Source organism: Sarcophilus harrisii, chromosome 3 (genome assembly GCF_902635505.1).
Source record: "Sarcophilus harrisii chromosome 3, mSarHar1.11, whole genome shotgun sequence".
NCBI classification, from domain to species: domain Eukaryota; kingdom Metazoa; phylum Chordata; class Mammalia; order Dasyuromorphia; family Dasyuridae; genus Sarcophilus; species Sarcophilus harrisii.
The window spans coordinates 63,251,513-63,276,315 of NC_045428.1; the positions used below are offsets into that span (position 1 = coordinate 63,251,513).

The following is a 24,803-nucleotide window of genomic DNA, read 5'->3' on the forward strand; positions in this document are numbered from 1 at the left end:
ACAGGAAGATTTCAGAAAGGCCTGGAGAGACTTACATGAACTGATGCTGAGTGAAACAAGCAGGGCCAAGAGATCATTATAAACTTCAACAACAATACTACATGATGACCAATTCTGATGGACTTGGCCATCCTCAGCAATGTGATCAACTAAATCATTTCCAATGGAGCAGTAATGAACTGAACCAGCTACACACAGCGAAAGAACTCTGAACATTGAATTCGCAATCCCCATATTTTTGCCCACCTGCATTTTTTATTTCCTTCACAGGCTAATTGTACAATATTTCAGAGTCTGATTCTTTTTGTACAGCAAAATAATGGTTTGGTCATGTATCCTTATTGTGTATCTAATTTATATTTTAATATATTTAACATCTACTGGTCATCTTGCCATCTGGGGGAGGGGGTGGAGGAAAGAGGTGAAAAATTGGAACAAGAGGTTTGGCAATTATCAATGCTGTAAAAATACCCATACATATAACCTGTAAATAAAAGGCTATTAAATAAAAAATAAAAAATAGAAATATTATCTACAAATAATTTGTACTTCAAGATTTCTTGGAGTCTACTGATTGGGCTTATGTTGTGCTGAAGATTCATGGGTGAGAAGCATAGGAAAGGAATAAAGAACAAAGGCTGTATAGTCCCCAGATTTTAGTCTTTGGGAAAAACATCAAAGAGAATTGTGTGTGTGTGTGTGTGTGTGTGTGTGTGTGTGGTGTTCTGACCCATTTTTATAAGTGATGAACACTGGATAGGTATTGAGGTGTAAGGTAGGCAAAAAGCACAAATTACATGTGCTGTAGAGCAAAGCTTCTTAAACTTAGGGTCATGACCCCATATGTGGCTGCAGAATTGAATGTGGGGGTTGCAAAATTATGATTTATTATCAGTAAATGGTTGGTATACCTATTTTATATATTTTATTTATTTATATATTTTTTATGTTCTATTATAGATTTTCTATATTTTGTATATTCAAGTATATCTTATACACCTGAAGTTGCAGAAAAATTTCTTGGGTGAAAAGAGCTCTCAAGTAGAAAAAGTTTTAGAAGCCCTGTTATAGAGTAACATATGAAGGACGTTGGGGGAGTTTAAGCCTGTTTTAGTAGCTATCCTTGGTGACCTGGGAGTTGGTTGAAGGGACTTTCTGCATGGTTTTTATTATGGAAATCTTCCTGAATTGTCCATATGGATGGCCTGCAGCAGGTGCCCACAGGATAAGAGCTCATAGGACAACTTCATGGATGCTGCCAGATGCTCTGGTTGCCAGGCATCTTGGCAAAGTGGTTACCATGGCAACTTCAGGGACATGTCAGCAGTTTTATGCCTGCTTCCCCCTCCCTACCACTTCCAACAGCTCATTCTAGCATTAGGATGGCCTTCTACAACACCTGTTCCAGGTGGGTGATGAGGATATCAAAATAGAGCCCTTAGGACAGGATGTCCTCCACCTAGGAAACATATTCTTCCTCCCCCTTCCCATTGAAATAACACTGTCAGTGGAAACGCTGTGCTCTCCACATTTCTACATAGGGTGACACCTTTCTATTAATTTCCAAGAACTTTCTACCTCTCTCTGTCTTTATGTTTATCTGTCTCTGTGTCTGTTTCTCTCTCCTTCCCTCCCTCTCTTTCTCTCTTTTCCCTATCATGAAAGAGGAGCTGTATACCTTTGTTTCGAGGAATGCTGAATCACGGGCTCAGTGTGTCTGACATAGATTGCAGCCCTATCTCATACACTCTTCTGATTCTATTAATGCTCTATTTTCTCCCCATCCCCCATCATGCTCCCCTTTCCTTACTCTATTTCTGAACTGAGTTCTGGTAGAGAATTGAGAAAGAATCCTGTCTCCAGTACCACCCGACCCAGGGTCCTAAGCATCAGTCTGGGTTTCTTTGCCTTTGCCTCGGTACAGAATTATTCATTTTTCCCTCTCTCTCTTTCTCCAGGAATCCAGATTTGTTCTGTTCCGTGGGCCCCTAGGAGACTAACTAGCCTTCATGATACCTTCTCCATCCTCACGCTGATCCCTAGCATCTGCCTCCCCCTTGCTAATCTGATTAGGGAGGGCACCGGGGACAGCTGCTTTCCTCCCAGATAACCTTTATAACACGGCAAAGAGATTTGACCTTATACTTGGTCATCCCAGTGTATCCTAGGCACCCAATGTCATTGAAGGGTCCCAAGACAGTTGAAGGGCATTGGGAGTGAAACATGGAAGTCTAGATTATTTGGTTATAGACGTCTCAATGATTGTAGTTCTATGTGGCTCTCTGGTTGACTGTAGCCCGACAGGGATATTTTAGGGAATATATTCTCCGGTGTATGTTGGCTGCGGGTGGACAGAGAAGAGGCAGGTGCAGCTATGGGGCTGGAACTCAGCTCTCTCTTCTCAAAATTAAGGTTCTTTCTGTTCCGGTCCTCTCTTCTTCAATCAGACACTTGGCTTTCTTCCCCGCGGACCAGACGAAGATCCTCCCTCCGCCTCCCCAAAACTCCTCCCCACTACCCCCGCTCCAGTCCTTACTATGGCAACCCGGAACGTGGCTCCAGCAGGCTAGCCACCTAGAGGAACAGGGGAGGGTAAACTACGCCCAGCTCCGTCTGGTTACTATGGTGACAGCCGCAGGGTGACCTGAGTGTTCTACTCCTTCCGACCCCCTCCTCCCCAACTCCAGGCTTGGTAAGGAAGATGACGGCGCGCTGCTGACTGCGCCAAAATCTAGCCAATGGACGGTTGCTCCAGTCTCTCCTCCCTCTCCCTCCTCCCCCAAGATAACTCCCCTAGGAACTTGATTCACAAATCTGTGCTGGGGATTTCCGGCTCCGGGGAAGTGGTGCTGTGGGGGGTATGGGATTGGTGTAGATGGGAAAGGCTTGCGGGTCGGGAAGGGGAAGATCCTTTTTCTCCTGGAATGGGGAGATAGGAGGAGGGTCCCAGGGTTTTCTCGTTTGGCCTTGATTCCACCTAGAGCCCCAACTTCATGGGGACACCAAGTCATATTCCCGTTGCTACACACACACACACACACACCCGGCTCTCCAGGCCACCGCTGACGTCTGGTACCATGGACAGCGGTGCCAGCAACTCAGACTTGGAGATCCCATCTTTTAGTGTAGGCAAGTCAGCCCCGGACTGGAAAGGGTGGGGCTCGGGAAGGTTGTTAGACAAAGAAAGTAACTTAGCATTGACTGAGGTCAGAGACCCTCTCGAACCAGTTTTCCAAGGTCAAGGGAAATGGATAATAGAGGCACAATCTGGGCAACTGAGTGGAAAGTGGCCAGTGGCCATTGGACTCTCTCTCCGCCTAAAAAATCTGCCTGTGCAGAGCTAGCTTTTCTCTATATATGCCAGCTCTTCTCTAGAGATGATGAGAGAAGAGGTTATGTTTCAGTCTCTGGGGCTATTCTGGGTTGGAATGAAAAAGAAATAGCTTTAAGGGGCCCCTCGAAGCTGGCAGGGCCTTGATAAAACAATATTTGAGTAGAGCTAAAACAGGCCTCAATTGATGGAATAATTCTACTGTCCTCTCGACCAGTTGTAAAGGCCAATGAGGACTGGGGAAGGGGAAAAGGGAGGCAGAGATTGGTCAAACTGAGTTTCATTTTTTCCTAGTCTAAAATGATAATGGTCTGTTTTCTAACCTCCCTTACCAAGGAGTCTAAGTGAACTAGAAGGCGATTTTTAGTTTTCTCCTATCTTCACCTCTCCACTTCAAGGAGTTTCAGCTTCCCCACCAGATCCAACCCCACCAGATCTTTAACCAGCGTTAGCTTCCTTTTCTGTGAAAAAATGGGAGCAAACTGGAGGAATTAAAAGGGCGTTGATTTGTAGATTTTTCTGCTTCCCAATCGGCGAAGGTTAAATCTCCTCACTTTCTCTCCCTTCCCACCCAGTCCCCAAAGAAAGGCAGTCGCAAAGACTTCTGCAGGCGCTTCCAGCGCTTTATAGCTCCCTCAGGGACAGACAGATTGTTCAGCCCGCGCCTTCGGTACGCAACATTGGCACGTTGGACACGGCCTCCAGGCCCAATCAGGCCTCAGGCCCCCTCCCCCAGGAAACTAGGCCCCAGCTCAGCACCTCGGACAGCTCCCGACCGGCCAGCCCTCTCCCTCCCCTTCCCTCCCCCAGGGATCACTCCCTGAAAACATCCAAATAAATAAAAAGAGGGGAAAGGGGTCGAAAGGGGAGCTGAGAAAGGGGGAAGGCCTCTTCTAAAGTGAGAAGAGTTTTCTTTCTCTCCCTTCCTCCATTTCTGCTGAGCTGCGCCGGGGCCTCTCCCAATCCACCCTACCCAGGACTCGGGGTGGAATCTCCCCCCCCCCCAACCCAACTCCCTCATCCCGCAGCACCTCCCCCCTCTCCCGGCATGCACCGCGTCAGAAAAGGTGGGGAGAGAACAAGGGGCATCCTGGTGGTTTAGCTCCCAAGACCGCAACTTTCTGCTGCAGGAGAGACAGCCCCAAACCACAATCAATCCAATCTTCTTCCACAGAGAGGGGAGAGGAAACGGGGTGGGTAGGGGAGAAGGAACAGAGAATCAGAGACTCTTGTAGACATGAGAAAAGGTGGGCAGAGAAAAACACATGGAGAAAAGGGGAAGAGATAATCACAGAGAGGGGCAGTCATATGTCCAGAAAAGAGGAAGAGATGGACTAAGGGGCATACAAGGCGCAGATCTCTCTCTCTCTCACTCACTCACACACACACAGGAAACAGATAAGAGGAAAGTTGGACAGAGACATACACACATGCAGACAGGAGGAGGAGGGAAATAAAAACTGACATAAACAAGAGAGATGGACACATATACTTCCAGATAGGACAGATGGTTAGAGACATACTTCTAGAAAAGAAACAAGCATCTTTCTGGACAGGAGAAATGAACAGAAAGGGGCAGGAGAAGGGATGAATAGAGACACACACAGGAGAAAAGGGCAAAGATACACATAAGCAGAAGAAGAGATGGACAAGCACAAATAGGTACAAATAGGAGGAGAGAAAAGAGACATAGACGGGGTGGTAGACCCTCGTATAGACAGAAGAGGGGATGGACAGAGATAAGAAGGGCAGAGACTCATTAGCAGGAGAAACGGACAGACACAAACAGATACAAATAGGAAGAGAGAAAAGAAACAGACAGAAGAGAAAAATGGACAGAGACACCCTCAAATAGAGAAAGAGAGGGGCAGAGACTAAAGCAGACAGGTAAGAGGAGAAATGGATATTTAGAAACATCTATACAGACAGGAGGAGAATTGGACAGAGAAAGCGATGGAGAGACCACAGGCAGAAGAGAGAATCCGTTCTCCCTCTCCCATTTCCTCTTCCCAACTCTTCCCCTCACCCTCCCGCTGCTCAGCTCTCCCTCCCCCCTCCGCAAATCCAAAGACCAGCAGGACCCAGGTGTCCTATCCGCCATACTCCAGTGGGTGGTGGTATCTCCTCGGTGGAGGGGCGGGGGCAGGGGGTTGGAGAAGCAGCAGCAGTGGCGACGGCGGCGGCGGCGGCGGCGTCCCGGGGGCTCCGTGGCTGTGTCCGGGGGAGGGGGGAGGGGGCCCGGTCGCCCCCTGTCTCCGGCCCAGGTGCCCCTCGGCGGAGGCGGCATCAGCCTCGCCTCCTAGCGGTCCAGGTTCATAGTCCAGTGCTTGGCTCCGGCGCTGCTGTCTCTGGCGTTGGCAGCGCCACCGCCCGCGGGACCCCCAGCCCCGATGCCGACCTCGCCCTCGTTCTTGAGGTCCTGGAAGACCTGGGTGAAGAAGTGGGGGTCGGCGTTGAGCCGCAGCATCTGCGCGCTGAGCCTCTGGATGAGCCGCAGGCAGCGCTGCCAGAAGCGCTCCTTGTCGGGCTCCACCAGGAAAGGTTTGAGCGGGTAGGAGATCTCGTTGCCCATGTAGGAATAGGCGAGGTAGAGGCAGGTGAGGAAGGCGGCCTGCAGCTCGGCGGCCGAGCCCAGCTCGTCCCCGCGCAGCGCCTCCCGGCACAGCAGGTACACGAACACCAGGTTGGCCGGGGTGATGAACGCCTGGTCTTGCCAGCCCTGCAACAGAAGGGACCGGTCCACCCCTCGGAACCAGCCCACCAGCTCCCCAGGGCTCAGCTCCTTCAGCCGGTAGCAGCGCCGGCACACGAAGTCGCCCAGGCAGCGCAGCAGCTCGCCGGTGGAGGCCTGCACGATGACCCGTCGGGGGGAACCCCCCGGGACGGAGGGAGCCTGCGGGGCCGCCGCCGGCGGCGGCGGCGGCGGCGGCTTCCCTCCCCCCCCTCCTGACCCCGGCGGAGCCGAGACGCCGACTCCGGAGGGCTGCTCGACGGCGGTGGGCACTGTGGGCACGGGGACGGGCAGGGGCTTGGCGGCGCCGCCGCCATCGGGGGGCTCCCGGCCCTTGCGGAGAAGGTTCTCTCGGTTGCGCTGCTGGACCAGTAAGTCTGGGCCCGCCTGGGAGGGTTTGGGCGTCACCTTCTTGCTGCCCTTCTTTTTCTTGGCGGACGCGGCCACCAACCGCTTCCAGGTGAGCGCCGAGATGAGAACTGACGGCCGCTTCAGGCGGCTCTCGCCCTTGCTTCCCTTGCCCGACGGCAGCTGCCCGTAGCCTGCCAGCGACTCCTCCCCCGCGGACTGCTGCGGCTTCTTCTTCTCGTCGGGCAGCCCGCCCGGCCGCCGGCCCTTGGCCGAGGAAGCGGGCGACAGAGACAGCACCGTGCCCATCCTGTGGGGCAGAAAGAGCTCACGGGGCCCCGGGCGACGCTCCCCGCGGGGCAGCCAGGAAAGGCACCGCCGCTGCTGCAGCACCCGGGGGCCGGGGCCCGAGGAAGGGAGGAAGCCCCGGGCTCGGGGAGGGAGGGGGGGGAGAGGAGGGGGAAACGTAGCGGCACCGCGGCGGCGGTGGCGGCTGCTCTCCGGCTCTGAGCTGCGCCAGCTGCTGCGCCAGCCCCACCCCTCGGGCCCCCTCCCCCTGGGCGCCGCGCCCCGCCCCACGCACCCAATCCGAGCCCGGGCTGCCCCCGCGACTGGCAGCCCCTCGGACCAATAAGCGCTCTCCTCGGGACGCCAAGTCCCGCCCTTCCCTCCCCACCTCCCATCCTTCCCCCCACCCCCTTGTTCTCTCCGCTCGGTGGGGGGGCGGCTGGGAACCTGGGGGTTTAGAGATGCTATTTGTAGGAAGCCGAGGCAGGGCCGAGGGGTTGGGGCTGGCCGCAGTGGAGGATAGGGGAAGGATTCTCCGAGCACCCGGCGGCTGTCTCCCTCTTGCCACTCCTCTGGGGTCCGTCTCGGGCCTGTCTTGTTTTGGTGCAGTGGGGCCGAGTTTGCGATGAGGCTGAGGGGGAGCCCGCACGGGGGGCCCCAGGGCGTGGGGTGGGGGAGAAGAGTAAAGGGCTGGCGCTCCTTGCCTAGTGATGCCCTGCCCCCCCAAGTTGCGGAGAGGCAGGTCTCTGAGGACCATCCCTCTCCCTTACCTCCTCCAACCTTCCCTCTCTTCCTCTTCCCTCCCGCCATGAGAGCCGCTGCAGAGGTTGGGAGGGATATGAATTGTGAGACTCAGTGTGTGTGTGTGTGTGTGTGTGTGTGTGTGTGTATCCGCGCGTGTGTTGTGCAAAATATGTGTATTGTGTGCATAGGTGTGCATTGTGGCCACGGATGCAGACTTATGGATTCTTGCATGAGTTTTTGTTCCCCCACTTTTCTTCCCCATGCCAGAGGATTGTGCTTTGGAGGAGGATGCTAACTCCTTATCTAGGTACTTCCTTTATGGCTAGCTGAAAGATGGCCCGGCAGCCTAGGGAAACAGTGGACCTCTGCAGGGGTGGAGATGAAGCTTCTGACTCCCCCATTCTGGGGTCGCAATTTTCGGACCCCGAAACTGTTGCATTGGGTATAGAACTCCATATCTCCAGGAAGTCACTATGCTAGTCTCTAATCAGCTTTTCTCAAACAACCAAGAAACTGTAAATTCGTCCTAAAGCAAGAGTCAACATTCCCCCCTCCCAAACTTGCATCTACACTCACATAAAGCATACCACTTGGGAAGGAGTTGCATGATTCCTTTCCTTCCGTTCTCTCTCCACCCTCCCCACCACCCTATCATACCTTTATGGTAGTTTTAATTAAGTACCTCTGGCCAATGCTGTCAAGATTATTGTCTCACAGCATTCTTTTTCATCCATGTCTGCAATCATGTCACTTCTGTCATTAAGATCCTATTGACCAACTGGGGAAAGTCAAAGACTCTGGTTTTAATACAGGAATCTGCGATCATGTCAGTTCTGTCATTAAGATCCTATTGATCAACTGAGGAAAGTCAAAGACTCTATTTTTATACAGGAATCCCAGATTCACTTCTTCCCTCTCTCATCCCACAAACACACTTCACTCTGCTTCCTCTGTTCCTTATTAGGGCTTTCCGCTCCCTATTCCCAACTAACTTCCTTCCAGCTTCTTTGTACCTTCTGGTGTTTCCCCACATTGAATCATCTACTTGGAATATCTTACCTCCAAAAATTGTTCCAACAATTCCTGAAATCTGACCTCCTTCAAGAAACATTTGTGAAGAAGAGGCTAATTTCAATAAACTCACTCTGATTTTGTCTTTATTACCATCAAAAGGAAGCTTATGTTTCATGCTTATTTGCATAGTTGTTCTTGGTACTAAACAAAGAACATTTAAGGTCTTTCTATGTCATTGGGCTGTAGGATTTAGAATGAGAAGATACCTCAGAGATCATCAGATTCAACCTCATAATTTTACAGTTGTTGACTATTGATGCCTAGATAAGTTAAGTGTCTTGCCCGAGATCATCCAGCTAGTAAACAAGAGACAGAATTTAAATTCAGGTCCTCTGATTCATCCAATGTACTTTCCATGAGACTATGCCAATTAATATCTCAAGAAAGATAGGATTAGTAGGAATGAACTTATAGTGGGTACAAAATTCTTTCTTTTAAAGGAAAATCAATCAACCACCTAAATAAAAAGTGAATTTCCATTATATGCATAGCAAAATGGAAGACTTTCAAGGCCATAAGAGCTATAGGTATTCCATGCTCATGAAAAGTAAAAGGCTAGAAAAACTCTTACTTTTGAACAAGTTGGGAAGGTTTTATAGAAGATGTAGGATTTCATGGAATGGCTGGGAAACTTCCGATATTCACTGTTCTACTGTTTCCTTTCAATTTGTTTGCAGTGTAAATATCTCTTGTCTATATACCCATTCAATCAATCAACAAATATTTATTCACCTTGTGTGAGAAATTATTTTAGGTTCTTAAAATACAAAAACATCAGTTAAATAGTTCCTGACTTCAAGGATCTTACATTCTATTTGGAGAAACATGTATACTTTAAGTATATATGAAATATATGCAAAGCAAATTCTAGATAATTTTGGAAGAGAAGGCATTAACAGACAAGAGTATCTGGAAAAGCCTCAAGGAGAATGTGGTGTTGGAACTGAGCTTTGAAAAAAGATTAGGATTCAAAAGGTCTCAGAGATAGGAAGTGTATTCCAAGCCTAGAAGCTATGCAAAAACATAGAACCAGGAGACAGAATGTTGCCTGGGAGGGACAGCATATAGGTCAGTTTAGTAAGAATACTGCATGTGGTGAGGAATGATATGTAGTAAGTCTGGACATGTAATTCCAGATTGTGAAGATTTTAAAATGTGAACAGATCAGCTTGGATATGATCCTAGAAGGAATAGGGAACACTGGAAGTCATTGAGCAGGAGAGTAGCATGGCAATACCTGTGCAATAAGAACACTCCTTGCAGAGGGGGTAGGGAGAGAGAGAATATTTTATGTTCACCAATAGAGTATAAAAAAATAAGACAAGAGAACCCAGGATAGAACCCAGGAGCATACTTAAACTGGGAAGAAAATGGACAAAGATTCATTCAGTATAGAAGACTGAGAAGGAAGGCCAATGAAAGGAGAACCAAGGAGGAAAACATTTTAGTGAAAAGCAAGAGAAGCTAGAGAGGTACTCATTCTCAGCAATTCCAAATACTATAGAGAATTCAAGGTGCATGAAGATTGAGAAAAGATCTTTGGATTGAACTATTCTTGTTGTTTGTCCTTCATTTTCAAAGAGGACCAATGACATCATGGGGTGATGTCTTAACTTGCTCATGAACTGGATTTAAGTGAGGCAGAGTTGGGCAATTAGAAGGTTATTGATAACTTTGGAGATGGTCATTTCAATTGGAAAATTAGGTTAGAAACCAGAATTTGAAGAGTGAGGTGGCTGAGAGGAGAGAAAAAGGAAAAAAAGATAATAAATGTAGACAGAATTTTTGATAAGTATTATTCATGGAAGGGGATTTTAAAATATGGTTTGAAAGGGTGGTAGAGTAGGTCAAAGAATTTTTTTTCATCTTAAGGATGGTAAATTCTATGTAGGACAAGAAACCATAGCTCACTTTTCTGTGTACCTCTAGATCTATCATTCTTCTATCTTGATATTTTTGGCATCATGGACAAGTCAATACATTTCTTTAGATCTCATTTTCTCATGTGTAAAATGAGAGTTAGGATGGTTGATATAGTTCTGCTACAGCTCTAAAATTCTGATTCGGTGGTTAGGGTTAGGGTTTTCACTATGTTTCTATCTTTATTAGATTGGAAATTTCTTAAGTTGGGGAAAGGAAGAAGTTATTTTTAATTTTTGCATCCCCAGTATTTCAAACAGTTCCATATACATAGTAACCATGACCTCAGCCATTTGAGTCACCCATTTCCTCTCTTAGAAAGTAGAATGATGCCCTCTTGATGAGAGAAGTCAGAGAACAGGCCTAAATCAAAGCAGCACAGGCAACTGGAAGGTTTATGTTAAGCATCCTCCTCCAAAACAGAAAACTCAAAAGGAACCTATTAAAACAGAAATTATTCACAGGGACTTTAGAAACAGCCTAGATGGAATCATAGATAAATGATGTTTCCTGTCCTTTCCCATCTTCCTTATTTCTCCTGATGATATTCCAGGTTTTCTACCAATCCGATGGAAAATATGTTCTCACTCAGCTCCATTCCTGCTTTCTAGGTTCAAATATTCTTCCTACCCTAGGAACAAGAAAATACTGCAGAAGTGAGATCCTAGGAATAGGGATAGAGATCTGTAAAGAGTTTAGTAAAGTGACTAACATATAATAGGTACTTAATAAATGCTTGTTTCCTTCTCCCCTTTTTCAAATTCTCACATGTCCTCTCAGTTGTTCTACCAACAGGCTAGAATAATTAAATAATTCAAATATTGGGTTGGGTTTGGTTTTTAGAAAAGAGAATGGGTTGGGAGCACATTTGAGGAATAGCAATACACTCTGAGGAGCAGTGCAGCAGAGGCTGCTGGGTAGAAAGTTGTCCAAGATGAAAGGGACAAAATTCAGAGATTTCATAACAGTTTTGAAACCGTGTACAACCAACCACTTCACACACCCCTTCCCATATATCTCTGTCTCAAAATCAAGATCCATCACTTAAAATCTCTGGTAGGAAGTTCTTACTCCTTGAGGGACTTCTTGTGGATAGAGAATTATTCAGGATGAGAGTTTCTGGAATTCAGAAAATTGGTATCAATTCCAAAGCAGATCCCAACTCTAATTCTGTCCAACCCTCTCTATTTTTTTCTTTTCTGGCCTGGCTCCCCCAGACTTTCTTATCCCTGTGCTATAATCTTTGTTTCCCTATTGCTGTTTGTAGATGCAGTGAATAGTGTTGGATTCGGTTTCAAAAAGATTTAAGTTACAAATCCTGCCTCAAACCTTTACTAGCTATGTGACCTGTAAAATGGAAATAGTAGCACCTACTTCACAAGGTTGTTGTGAGAAATAATGACCTTAAAGTGCCATGGAAATGTCAACTCTCATTAAAGCCATCTCTGCTTTTTCTAGTTCTGTACTCAAAATTTCCCTGCCCAGGATTCTGGCTCTCCTTCTCTCTCGTTTCTTTCTTTCTTTTTTCTTCTAAGCTCCCTGATTTTACAGTGCTTTCCCTAGCTTTATGTTCCCTTTCTTTTTTTTTTTAACTTCTATTCCCTCCCCATCCTCATCCTGCCTTCCCTTCCCCACCCCCACCCTAATGCTCTCCTCCTGAACCCCTATGGCTCTCAACATGGCATTCAAAATATAGGAGCATATCAAAGACAGAGGGGGTGGTGGCTGTTGCTTCCCTAGGATATTCTTAGTCCTGTCTGGGGGTTGGAACCAGAATCAGCGTTTCCATCTCAACCAGGCAGGTGGCTATGAAAGTGTATTTCTCGATATTTCTCTGTCTCTCTGTCTCTATTTCTCTGTCTCTCCCCACCCCGCATGAGTGTATGTCTCTGTCTTTCTCTCTCTCTGTCTCTATCTCTCTCATTGTCTCAATTCACAGCTTCAAGACGGTTTCTATAGTCAGATTCACTTTCCCCCACATTCCTCCTTACTCCAAGGGTTACATTTCTTGGCTGGGGTTCTATTCTGTTCAGTCTGGCCACCATGGTGAAAGAGAGATCTAAGGGACTCAGGGCTTCTCTAATCAAGGGATACTTTCAGTATGAGTAATTGCGTTAATAAATGATGAAGAAGTGGAGGCAGGGAGGCTGGGCAGGAGGGGTTTGGGGGTTCCTAAGGAATCCTTGAAAATTTGGAAGGATGGGAAAAAAGGGCCTTGACAGCAACCTGAACCTAAAGCTCCCAGAAACAGAGAAATTCTGATCTTTTCTTTTCCCCGTCCTTCATTCTGCTTTCTAATCACTCTATCCAATTTCCCCCCAACCCAAATTCTTTTGCTTCATATGATGTCCACATCCACCAGAGGTTCTTTGGTTTCTATGATCGCAATATGATCCTGATAATATCTTAGAACCTTTAGGTTCTTTCTCAATCCCAACCCTACCCCTACCTCCCATGAAAACTCTCCCTACTAATCCCCTCGCTGAAAAGTCTATAATTGTGCTGAGGCTGAGGGCTGAGACTGGACTCTAATCTTAGCTATGTGCCTTGGTTTCCCTTATATTGTGGAGGGAGAAGTCAAATAAGAGTGTAAGATTCATTAGTAGCAAAGGAAAGATTTTATACCCAGAGAGCAGAGGAGAGAAAAAAACTCCCTCAGCCCATGCCTCATTAGCATTGGTTTCTCTCATTAGGGCATTCATCATTAGAGACTAAGCTTTCAAAACTCTACTTCCCCCATGAGTTCTGTTGGAGCTGCCTGCTCATGTGCCCAGAATTTCCATGGGGCTGTTGTTTAATTTGGTCCCTAATGTGATTTTATCGTAAAGGTAACAGAACATCAGTAAGCTAGGCGCTAGTTCTTCTGTTCCAGGAAATCAATTCATTTATTCCACGGAAATTTATGGCATACTTGCCATGTACAAGGCAATGTGATTTAGTGAGCTTCTATCCATCCCAGTCCTTGCTCCTCCTCCTTTCAGAATATTTGTGTACTTTGGTTATTCTTCCTTGGCAGCTCATGATTTATCTAAATCACTAAAGATTAGAATCGGTAAGTCTTCAAGTATGTTGGGAAAAGCTTTAAGGAGAAACTGGTATTAGGGAGTAGGGTAGGAAGGTGTGGTTTCAGACTCTTCTCAATTGCTTCCATCATATGAGATAGATTATAGAAGTAATAAGGTGCTAATGTATTAAAATAAATGCAAAGAGAAGTCTATCTTTATCTCCTTACAAATGGAAGAAAATTTTTGAATTGAATTGGAAAGGCAATTTGTCATTGGATGGGATAAACCCTGACCATGCCCCAAGTGGCCAGGGTTTGAGTGCAGGGAAAGGAGGGAAGCCCCAGAGTTGATGCTATACCACAAAATTAGAAAATCAGTAGCAGCACTGAATATTGGGTTCTAGGGCACAATTACAAGACATAGTCCCTACCCTGGAGGAGCCTACAATCCAATTAGGGATGTCATATCTAACTATAAAAAGGTAAATGTCAATACCTGTGCCAATACAAATGCCAAATGATTTGCATATAAGATAAGCATCAAAGACTCAAATTCAATTAAATTCAACACATTCATTAATTATAATCTATGCCACTGTTTGGGGCTTTAGAGATAAAAAAATTTAAATAATAATAGGTAATATTTGTACAGTGTTTTAAGATTTACAATTTACTGTACAAACATTATACCATTTGATCTTCACAATGATTCTGTGAGGTAAGCACTATGGGTTATATTTACATATTTTACATTTTACAGATGAGGTATGTGAAGTTCAGACAAAAATGGCATAAAGCCTGCCCTTAAGGAAGGCAATATAACAAATACACATGTAGAAGGTGAAGTTATATTCAAGAGGAGCTTAGTAAGGCCCTACTGAATTTTTCCTTAATTCCTTCTCCCTCTCTCTCTGAGGAAGAGACAAGAGGCAGAATGTGTCAGACAAGTTAAATCATTGCCACCATTCCAACCACCATTTTCTCTCAGATCCTAATAAAGGCAATGAAGGAATCTCAGCATTCTGGAAATTGCCATGCCCCACTACTTCCAGCTTTGCCCCTGCAGCCATGACTGAGGGAAAGATTGCCTCTAGAGAAGGAGCTCCTCTTCTTCACCACTACCCACAACAAACACTGACCAATGGTCAGCAACAGGGAAAAAAAGCATATATCTCTCAGTCAGTTTAGTTCTCCAGATTCCTCGTCCAGTATCCTTTCCCCTCATTTGGATGTGTGGTTTGTAACACTGTTAGCTCTCCCTGGACTTCTTACAAAGAAGATAGATTTCTTCTTCTCTTCCCATGGAAGATATGGGAACTATTTGTATGTAGCAGGAAGAGCATATGCTCTTTCAGTGATCCTGAGACTAGATCTCCAAACCCTAATTACATTTTCTACTTTGTGTTTCTTTACCTGGGCACAGGTGGATCAAACAGCAACCCCAAGTTCTTCATATTTTAGGTAAAATTCTGATGGGTTGTATCATATTTAAAATAATTGTCAATTCATATTCATGAAATTTTTAAGAATTTTTTGTGGTGGAAGAGATAGCTAGTTGTACTGAATCTTTATTTTTAGTACTATTTGAAGGGTAGGGCAATCAATTTAATCATAATTGAAATTCCCTAATTGTAGTAAGTAACAAGTGCCCATTCCTTTATTAAATGAAATGAGAACACATCTATCAAATCAATTAATGAGAAGTATGAATTAGGTGTGAATGAATCCTAGTTATTTTTATTTAATCAATCAACCAAAGTCATTAAATTAATTTGTCCTGTCATCATGTAGGTCTTCCACAAACTAACAAAACAGTTTGGAATCCAATTTGAACATCTGGCAATTTAGAGGGGAGCAGTTTTATCTGAGCTCTTCAGAGGAAATTAATAGATGAATGGGGGCACATTTGGGAATAGACTCCTTGTCTCCTCCACCACCTTGACCAAAGGACAGCCTTGTGAATTTAAGGTCTGACAATTTAATCCAAAGCAATCCCAATAGACTTTGGATTGAAAATACCATCTGTATCCAGAAAAAGAACTAAGGAGACTGAATGTAAATCAACACATGCTATGGTCACTTCTTTTTTCTTTTTTTTTCTCTCTCCCTTGGTTTTTCCCTTTTGCTCTAATTTTTCTCTCCCAACATGATTCATAAAGCAACGTGCATTAAAAATAAATAAATTTACCAGAAAAAATGATAAACAAACAAACAAACAAAAAAAAAACAAATTTTAAAAAAGCGTCCAACAACTTAGGCTTTTCACAAGAGTCTACAGTATCCGTGGAATAGGAATGGATTGGGATCAATTTTTACATTGGGAACCAAGGGAAAACTAGACCTGTGGTGTTTTTTCTTCTTTAAAATATAATGGTTCTCTCTGAGAGCAGGTTTTTTGGGGTGATTTTCTGGAGGCAGCCTTGGTTTCAGTTAAAAATAATAATCACCCAAATGCAGCCAGGTGCTAAAAGTTCAGATCTTTTATTGTGTCCTTCAATATAGCCCAGTTAGCTTTCTTAAAGGCCTCTCTTTCTACTTGGTTCCAAGAGCTCTTGCAGCTTTATCCTTTGCTTCTGCCTCTGCTTTCTTCAGCCTCCAGCCAGCACCTCCTTGCCTGGGGCTGGGCAGCTTTCTGGGGCTTCTGTATCTCCCAAAGTGCTCCTGGCTCTCAATCTCCCAGAGTGCTCCTCTCCGACCCCTGACAATGTTCGGAAGTAATTCACCAGAAGCTAAGAGCCTCTTTATATATGATCTCCCAAAGGTTGACTCCTCCTTCTGGAGGCAGGGATTAAGAGAGGTGTGAATTTGGATATCTCATACTAAACCCTGAAATCTCCCAAATGTATGAACTCCAATGAGTACTTAAATACTTCTTGCTTATATGAGCTCTCTAAAGGTGTGAACACAAGCATTGTTTCTATCCGTTGAACTTAGTACCTTGTTTCAAGTTCTGGCCCATAACATCTCCTCATAGGATTAGATCAATCATACTGAACCATGCTAAATTAGATAATTATTGTCTCTATCAACTCTAATGACTTAACAATTTGTAAAGATTCCAACAAGACCCACTGAGAAAAAGCAGCTTTAAGTCTTTTCAGGAAACCCAGCAGAAAGCTATATTATGCTTAAGGAGAACTTCATGAGAAGTTTCATGAATTTCCAGCATCCAAGAAAGTATGAGTTATACTCTTGCCACATATGTTCTTCAAGCTTAAGCCCACTTCCCCCTGGTCTTGATATAGCTGATGAAAGGGTGTGTCACAGCTTCTTGGTGAGGGGAGAGGTGGAATATGTATCATACTAATTATTTCTTACTATTCTTAGTAGATACCCTTAACTAAAGACTGCTTAAGTCTGACTAGCTAATTAATAGCAATTGATAATCAGATGGGAAGCTCAAAGATGGATACTCATAAACTATAGAACTAGAAAAACACCTCCTACTCCTTTAGGGTCCCTAAAACCCTGAAGGAAGAATTAGCAACCACCTTCTGGAAACTCAGCCCACCGATTGAGTGAAGGTTAGAAGCATATGTCCAGAGTATGTACTAAATTTCCTTTTAAAAGGATACAGCAAATCACTTTTTGGGAGGCTCTCAACATGAGCCATGCCTAAACTTTAAGAAATTTTTTAATATTGAAAAAATCTTTGCATGTATTTGGAAAAATAAAATGCTGTTTAAGAAAGAGAAAATTCTTCTCATTTCCATGGTAGAGTTATGACAAGCCATAGGATGAGAGAAGAGCTTGACTTTCTGCTTTGGGACAGGCTTGTTCAGAAACAAACTTGGTCTGTATAAGACCAGAGTTGTATTTTCTTTTTTTCCTTAATGGGAAAGGTTAAGCTTGGGATCTTTACACATTTTTCAGTCTTTGTTACAAGGTATGACTCATTGAGTAGGGGAGGAATATATTCAGAAATGAAGATAATGGGGGAATGCAGGTAGGTGACACAGTGGATAGAGCATCAACCCTGAAGTCAGGAGGACCTGAGTTCAAATCTGGCCTCAGACACTTAACATTTCCTAGCTGTGTGACCCTGGGCAAGTCACTTAACCCCAATTGCCTCAGGGAAAAAAAATGAAAATGATATAAAATCAAATAATGTGGACCAAACTATTTCTTTAAAAAGCATCAAAGCTAAAGGGGATAAATCACTGAAGAATAAAGAATGTGAAGAGTATCTGGAATGAGGGGAAAAAATTTTTCAAATGAACCCAAAGTTTATGTGTATAAGAGGAGCAGAATCTCCCTTTGCCTCAGTAACGGGTACACATGCTATAAACTAATTCTATGTATATGAGTCTCAAATCATTTTTAGCATGAGATGGCAGAGACACCTCCTACCTACCAGCTGCCTCTCAGAATCTTCGCCCATCCAAAAGCATCATGGTCCGGTCCAAATATGGGTTGGCCCAATTCCCCATGCTTTAGGGGCCGCTCTGATGTTCTTAAACACTCACTCCCTCTTCCTCTAGACTCTTGACTCCTGTCACTATTTTCCTTGGGAATAATGGGATGGACAAGAGGATTTGACATTCAATAATAATTTATCCGACTACTTGAGAAGTTCAATTCAACAACTATACCAATGCAAGGCATGGAGAATACAAAGAAGAAAAATGATAGCCTTTGCTCTCAAGAAGATTACATTTTAATTGCAATTCAATGTCAATTCAACAAATTTTACTGTCTACTGTGTGCGAGTCACAGTGCTAGAATCCTAGAATGCTAGGAATAAAAGATAGTTACTGCCCTCTAGAAACTTAGATTTTGTATATTAGATTTCTGTTTTAGCCTTCATTCTGGAAGAGGACCAATAATATCACAAGAATGATATCTTGACTTGGGAGTGAATTGGATTTTTTTTTTTTTTTTTTGCTGAGGCAATTGGGGTTAAGTGACTTGCCCAGGGTCACACAGCTAGGAAGGGTTAAGTGTCTGAGGCTAGATTGGAACTCAGGTCCTCCTAACTTCATGGCTGGTGCTCTATCCACTGTGCTACCTAACTGTCTCGAGTGAATTGGATTTAAGTGAGGCAGAGCTGGGCAAAGTCATCAAGCTCACTCTCTTTTCCAAAATCTTTGAAGTCCAATGGTAAGACTTAAGTTAAGTTGACTGCTAATGGCCCAGGTTGACTAGACACAGTGTCAATACAGACAAGTTCAGGTAAGCTAATTTGAGAAGGGAGAGAACACTAGTTGAAGTGGTGAAGAAAGGATTCCTGTAAGAAGATATCTGAGCTAAGGATTGGAAGATGCTAAAAATTTTAAGAAGTAGAAAATAGGAATGAATGCATTTTTAGGCATAGAGAATAGCTTATGAGAAGTCATGGAAACCACAGAGAGTCTCTTAGTCTAAGTTTGGAGAACAGAACTTAGAACAGTTAATCTAAAAGGCTGAGTACATAAAGGGGAGAAATGTGATTTAAATTTGAAAGAGTTGTCTGAAGCTCAATTGCAGAGGATTTTAAGTATCCATCTAAGTTTATATTTTATCTTACAGGCATTAGAGAACCATAGAAGATTTTTGAACAGAAGAGTGATATTTGGAAATTTATTTTATTATCTTTGTGGTAAATGGATTGAACATAGGAGAGACTGATAAAAGGAAGACCAGTTACTTGGCTTTTTCAATAGTTCAGGTAAGATATGACTAAAACCTGACCTAGATTAGTTTGATGGACACATCACTGGGTGAAAGATAGGACAATGGAGAGAGAGAATATAACCCCTAGAGAGATGAGAATGTAAACCAGCCAAAATGATTGATGCTGCTGCCTCAGAATGAATTTGGACTAGATTGATGGACTTGCATGTCTACTAGGATATGAGACATTTTCCCTCCACTCTAAACTAGAAGATGAAAGAGGAGAACTTAGAGAGAAATCATACTAGCCAGAGCTGATATATACAGGCTTGTCCCTTGCCCATCAGTTGGGGCTATTTGGACAGTGCCCTGGGCTTTCACCCCTTAATGTTTTCTCCTTTTATTCAACACATTTTATTGAAGTCTTTTGTCTTTACAGCATAGTCATTTCAACTACTCTCCTCCGGAATTGAGCATTCCTTGTAACAAAGAAAAATAATTACCAACAATAGGCTTAGAGTAATCCCATCAGACATGGACTATTTTTCTTCATTCCTCATCTCTCTGCCATGAAGGAGGAAAAATGATTTCATTATTTCTTGTCCAGTATCATTCCTGCCTTTTCCATTCCTCAAAGTTCAACTTTCCTTTAAAGATCTTTTTGTTTACATTGTTGTAGAATTATTTTCTTGGCTCTATTTATTTTTCTCTGCAGATGCTCACATATATCTTCCTATGTTTCTCTGAAATCTTCCTATTTGTCATTTCTTATTGTCCATTAAATTCAATTCTGGGAAGGGTCACACAGTCGCTCAGAATTGGTACCTTTCCCAGCTCAGCTTGCTGGGCTTCTAGTGGTTCTTTTGACTTTGGGGAGTTTTGCAAGGTGTTGTACCAAAGGAAAGAAGAGAGAAATAGGAAAAATGTCAATTCTGGATTAGGCTACAAAGGCATCTATCCTCCCATTAGCCAGACAAGTGTGAGGAAGCTCACTGGATCTTCATAGCTCAAAGATTTTTCCTTATACTTCATGGTCAACTAGAAAGACAGAAAAAATTTTCTCCTTTGGAGGCTTTTGTACATATACTCAGTTCCTACTCCTCATCCAATTAAAAGGCAAATAGACAAGGGAAAGTCATAGAATATCTATCCTGCTCTGAAATGGTGGGTTTGTCCAGAGATCAGATCCTCATGCATTCACAGATCTGCACCAAGCAAAGCAGATTATACTTGCTTGAAGGACTGAGCACCTATTGGCTAGTCTCCCATGATATACACATACAATAGTTTCTACAGCCCTACTCTAATCAGTGAAGAATTACCTTTTTTAGTTCCAGCACAAAGTGATGCAATGAATATTTTAGTACATATTGAACTTTTGTTTCTATCTCCCATTTAGTTATGGAAGATGCTCAGTAGAAAGATCACTGTATCAGAAAATGTTGTCCAATCAGTTTCTTTTATATTCTATTGTGCAAACTTCCAAATTGTTTTTCAGAATAAATAGACAGCTTCTCAATGGTTCAGTAAGCCTATCTTCCTACAGTCCTTCCATCATTGACTATATTTAAATTTTTGTCATCTTTGCCAATTTAAATGGCATAAAGTAAAATCTCAGTTATTCTTGTTTAAGGATTTTTATTTTATAGAATATCAACATGTATTCCTTTAGAATTTATAATTTTGATTATTGTATCAATAAATAAGTGATTCCTTACTTATTAGCTAATGATGCTATATGCTTGGGTCAACTCTCAAAATATTTTAGAAATATCTTGTTTCCCAGAGCTCCCATAGCAAGCAGGCTGTGGTCTAAGTTTGGCATAACAATAATCCTTTGCTCTGTGGAATGAGAGCATCCTCTGGTAAAGTGTACTTCTCGGACCAACAGCAAGTGTTCACCACTGTGAATAGCTCCCCTATTTCCCAGGGCCATCCATCACATATTCACTATCTCTGTTGCTTGTTACTGATATATAAGCCTCTCCTTTCCCCATCACAGAATAGGTTCTGTGCCCTGCAGGTTCAGCACAACCCTTAAGACTTGAGACAATACCATTCCCACAGCACCTATGGGAACAAGTAACTCAAGATCTAAAAATGATTTTGTAAAAAAAAAAAATTTCACAATACAGTCCACTTGATGTACATGAGACCTGCCTTTGTTCCAGTATGTTAAACCCTCCTTCTTAGGAAGGGGAAACTTTTCTTTGCAAACCTCATTTTCCTTGCTCTGAAATTAATTAGGCTTCTGTATGTGTCCTGACTTTACTGTCTCTAGCCTGCTATGTTTCAGCTCTGGCCAGTTTCAGTCCAGTTGACACAATTCTAGATGTAAACCAGGCCCACCAGAATTCTGAGTTTACACATATTGAGTTTGATCCTGAGTGCTGACCTCAACATAGCAATTTCAGTTCATTGCCTTAAACTGAAGTTCCTCCAGGAAAAATCTCCTAATTTATAAACTTTCCCAAATGTGAGTAATAGAATGCCCAGCTTCCCTATAGGTAATCAAGGTATTTTACTATGGGTAAAGGGTATGTCTTTATTTTGCTTATAAAAAATGCAAAAGAAAAATAATGAGAGTCTATAAACAGAGAAAGTACACAGAACACTCCAATAATATTATGGTTATCACTGGGCAAACACTTTAATATGTAAAGTAGTCTTTCCAACAGGTACATGCATAATCCTCTCAAGATTCATGGTATTATCCTGTTATTTAAACTGCCCTCACAAGATAATACTGTGAGGTCTGCATGGGAAAGAATCCCCCTTGCAACAGATCCCCACAATCTAAGTAATTCATTAACATTGCTTTTCAAAGAGGATGCTTCACAAAAGCTATGGAAAAGAGTTGAGTCATCAACAATCATTTATTAAGCTTTGACTATGTGCCAAGAGGCACTGCACTAAAGTGCTTTCGATACAAAGAATGGCAAAGGCATATTGTAATGATGAAAATTATGTGCAAACAATTAAATGTATACAAGACATATTTAGTTAAGAATCCATCTAGAGATGGAGAGATACAAAGACACAGAGAGAGGAAAAGAGAGAGAGAGAGAGAGAGAGAGAGAGAGAGAGAGAGAGAGAGAGAGAGAGAGAGAGGATATTTTGATTGTGGAAGGCATTAGCAACTAAGGGGATGTTAAATCTGCTGCAGTAAATGAAATATGAATTGAACCTTGAAAGACAACAGTGAAACTAAAATGTGGAGAAGAGGTAGAATATTGTAAGTTTGGGAAACTACAAGTGAAAAGACATAGAGATGAGAATAAGTGTCCTAAGTAAGCCAGTATGGCTGGATTATAAAGTGTAAGGATGTGGGGAGGTAGTGGAATATAAAATATAAGAGGATTGGAAAAGTACTAAGGGACCAATTCATGAAAAGCTTTCAATGCCAAATAAGGGAGCATGTAGTTGATCCTGAAGTTAATAGAGAGAAGAGCTCATTAAGAAAAGATGAGGAAGTGTAAAACATGTAAGATGTTCTTTAGAAAAATAACCTTGCCACTGAAAGCTAGAAAATAGCCTGGAAAAAATATGCTTCAATCTGTGTTCAGAGTTCATCAGTTTTCTCTCTGGAGATGGAGAGCATATTATATCATGAGTCCCTTGAAATTACTGTGGATAATTATATTAATCATCATAGATACTTTTACTATTCATCATTGTTACTAAATTGCCATTATTGTGTATAATATTCTCTGGTTCTGTTCACTTTCTTTTGTATCAGTCCTGAGTTTTTCTGGAACCCCCCTGTTCATTATTTCTTATAGTACAGTAGTATTTCATCACAATCACATGCCACAATTTATTCAGTCATTCCCAATCGATGGGTATCCCTTCAATTTTTAATTCTTTGCAAGCACAAAAAGAAAATGCTACAAATATTTTACATATCAATCTTTTTTATTCTTTGATTTTCTTGGGATACAGACTAAATAGCACTATTGCTAGGTCAACAGATTATGCATAGTTTTATGGTCTTTGGATATAGTTCCAAATTGTTTTCCAGAATGATTGGATCAGTTCACAACTCCACCAATAATACATTATTGTACCCACTTTTCCACATCGCCTCTAACATTTGTCATCTTCCTTTTTGGTCATATAAGGTGGCATCTAGAAGTTATTTTTGTTGTATTCTTTAATTATTAGTTATTTGGAGCATTTTTAATGTGACAATTGATAGTACTGATTTCCTCTTCTGAAAGCTGCATTTTATATCCTTTGACCTTTTATCAATTGAGAAATGGCTCTTACTTTATAAATTTGGCTCAGGTTCCTATATATTTAAAAAATGAGATCTTTATCAGAAAAATTGACTGTAAATATTCTTCCCAGTTTCTTGCTTTACTTCTAATCCTGGTTGTATTAATTGTATTTTTACAATTTTTTTTTAATTTCATGTAACCAAAATTATTCATTTTACTTCTCATCCTCTAAATCTCTTGTTTAAATACAAACTCTTTCCTTATCCATAGATCTGACAGAGATGTTCTATGATCCCCTAATTTGCTTATGATATCCCCTTTTATGTCTAAATCATATTCTCATTTTGACCTTGTCTTGATAGATGGTGTGAGATGTTCATCTTTCCTACTTTCTGCTAGACTGCTTTCTAGTTTTCCCAATAGTTTTGTCAAATAGTGAGATTTTGCCCCCAAAGTTTGGCTCTTTGGGTTTCTCAAATACTAGATTACTACTGTATGTTGTGTAACTCATCTATTCCCCTCTTTTTCTTAGTATCAAATTATTTTGATGATTATCATTTTATTTTGAATCATTTGAAATCTGATACTACTCATTTTCACTTCACTTTTTTTTTTAAACTAATTCCATTGATATTCTTGACCTGTTGTTTGTTGTTTCTTCCAAATCAATTTTGTTAGTATTTTTCTAGCTCCATAAAATAATTCTTTGGTAATTTGATTGGAAGAGCAGTTAGGTGACAAAGTAGGTAAAGCCTGAAGCCAGCAAGACTCCTTTTCCTGAGTTTGAATCCAATCTCAGACACTTACTACCTTTGGTAAGTCCTTTAACTTTGTTTGCCCCAGGTCCTCATCTGTAAAATGAGCTAGATAAAGAAATGGCAAACAATTCCAGCATCTTTGCTAAAAACACCCCAAATAAGGTCATGAAGAATTGGACACAACTGAAAAGACTGAACAAATTTGATTGGCAACATGTCCTGAATAAGTGAATTTAGGTAAAACTGTTATTTTCATTACATTGACCCAATCTACCCATGAACAATGCACATTTGTTCAATTATTTAGATCTTTGTGTGAAGTATTTTCATAGTTATGTACATATAGTTCCTAGGTGTGACTTGGCAGTTAGACTCCCCCTTTATTTTATATTGTCTATAGTTATTTTAAGTGGAATTTCTTTTTTTAAATCTCCTCTTGCTGAATTTTGTTATAATATGTAGATATGCTGATAAATTATGCGGGCTTATTTTATATCCTATAACTTGGCTAATGTTGTTTTTCAACTAGTGTTTAGTTGATTCTCTTGGGTTCCCTACCATTATATCATCTGAAAAGAGTGAGTTTCATTTCCTCATTGACTATCTTTATTCGATTTTTTTCTACTAGTTTTATTGCTATAACCTGCATTTTAAAAATATGTTAAACTTGGGCAGTTCTTCTATACATATTTCCACAATTTTCATGCTGCACAAGAAAAATCAGATCCAAAAGGGAAAGAAAGATAAAGAAAACAAAAAGCAAGCAAACAACAACAAAAAAGGTGAAAATACT

At 42.3% G+C, this 24,803-nt stretch overlaps 1 protein-coding gene across 1 annotated transcript; it reads right to left on the minus strand.

Moving 5' to 3' along the window:
* Window positions 1-3,928: 3,928 nt before the first annotated feature.
* CDK5R2 (cyclin dependent kinase 5 regulatory subunit 2) lies at window positions 3,929-6,963 on the minus strand. The gene has a single exon (XM_031958036.1). It carries the CDS (start codon window positions 6,717-6,719, stop codon window positions 5,631-5,633), a length of 1,089 nt encoding a protein of 362 aa, XP_031813896.1. The 5' UTR covers window positions 6,720-6,963; the 3' UTR covers window positions 3,929-5,630.
* Between the last annotated feature and the right edge of the window lie 17,840 nt (window positions 6,964-24,803).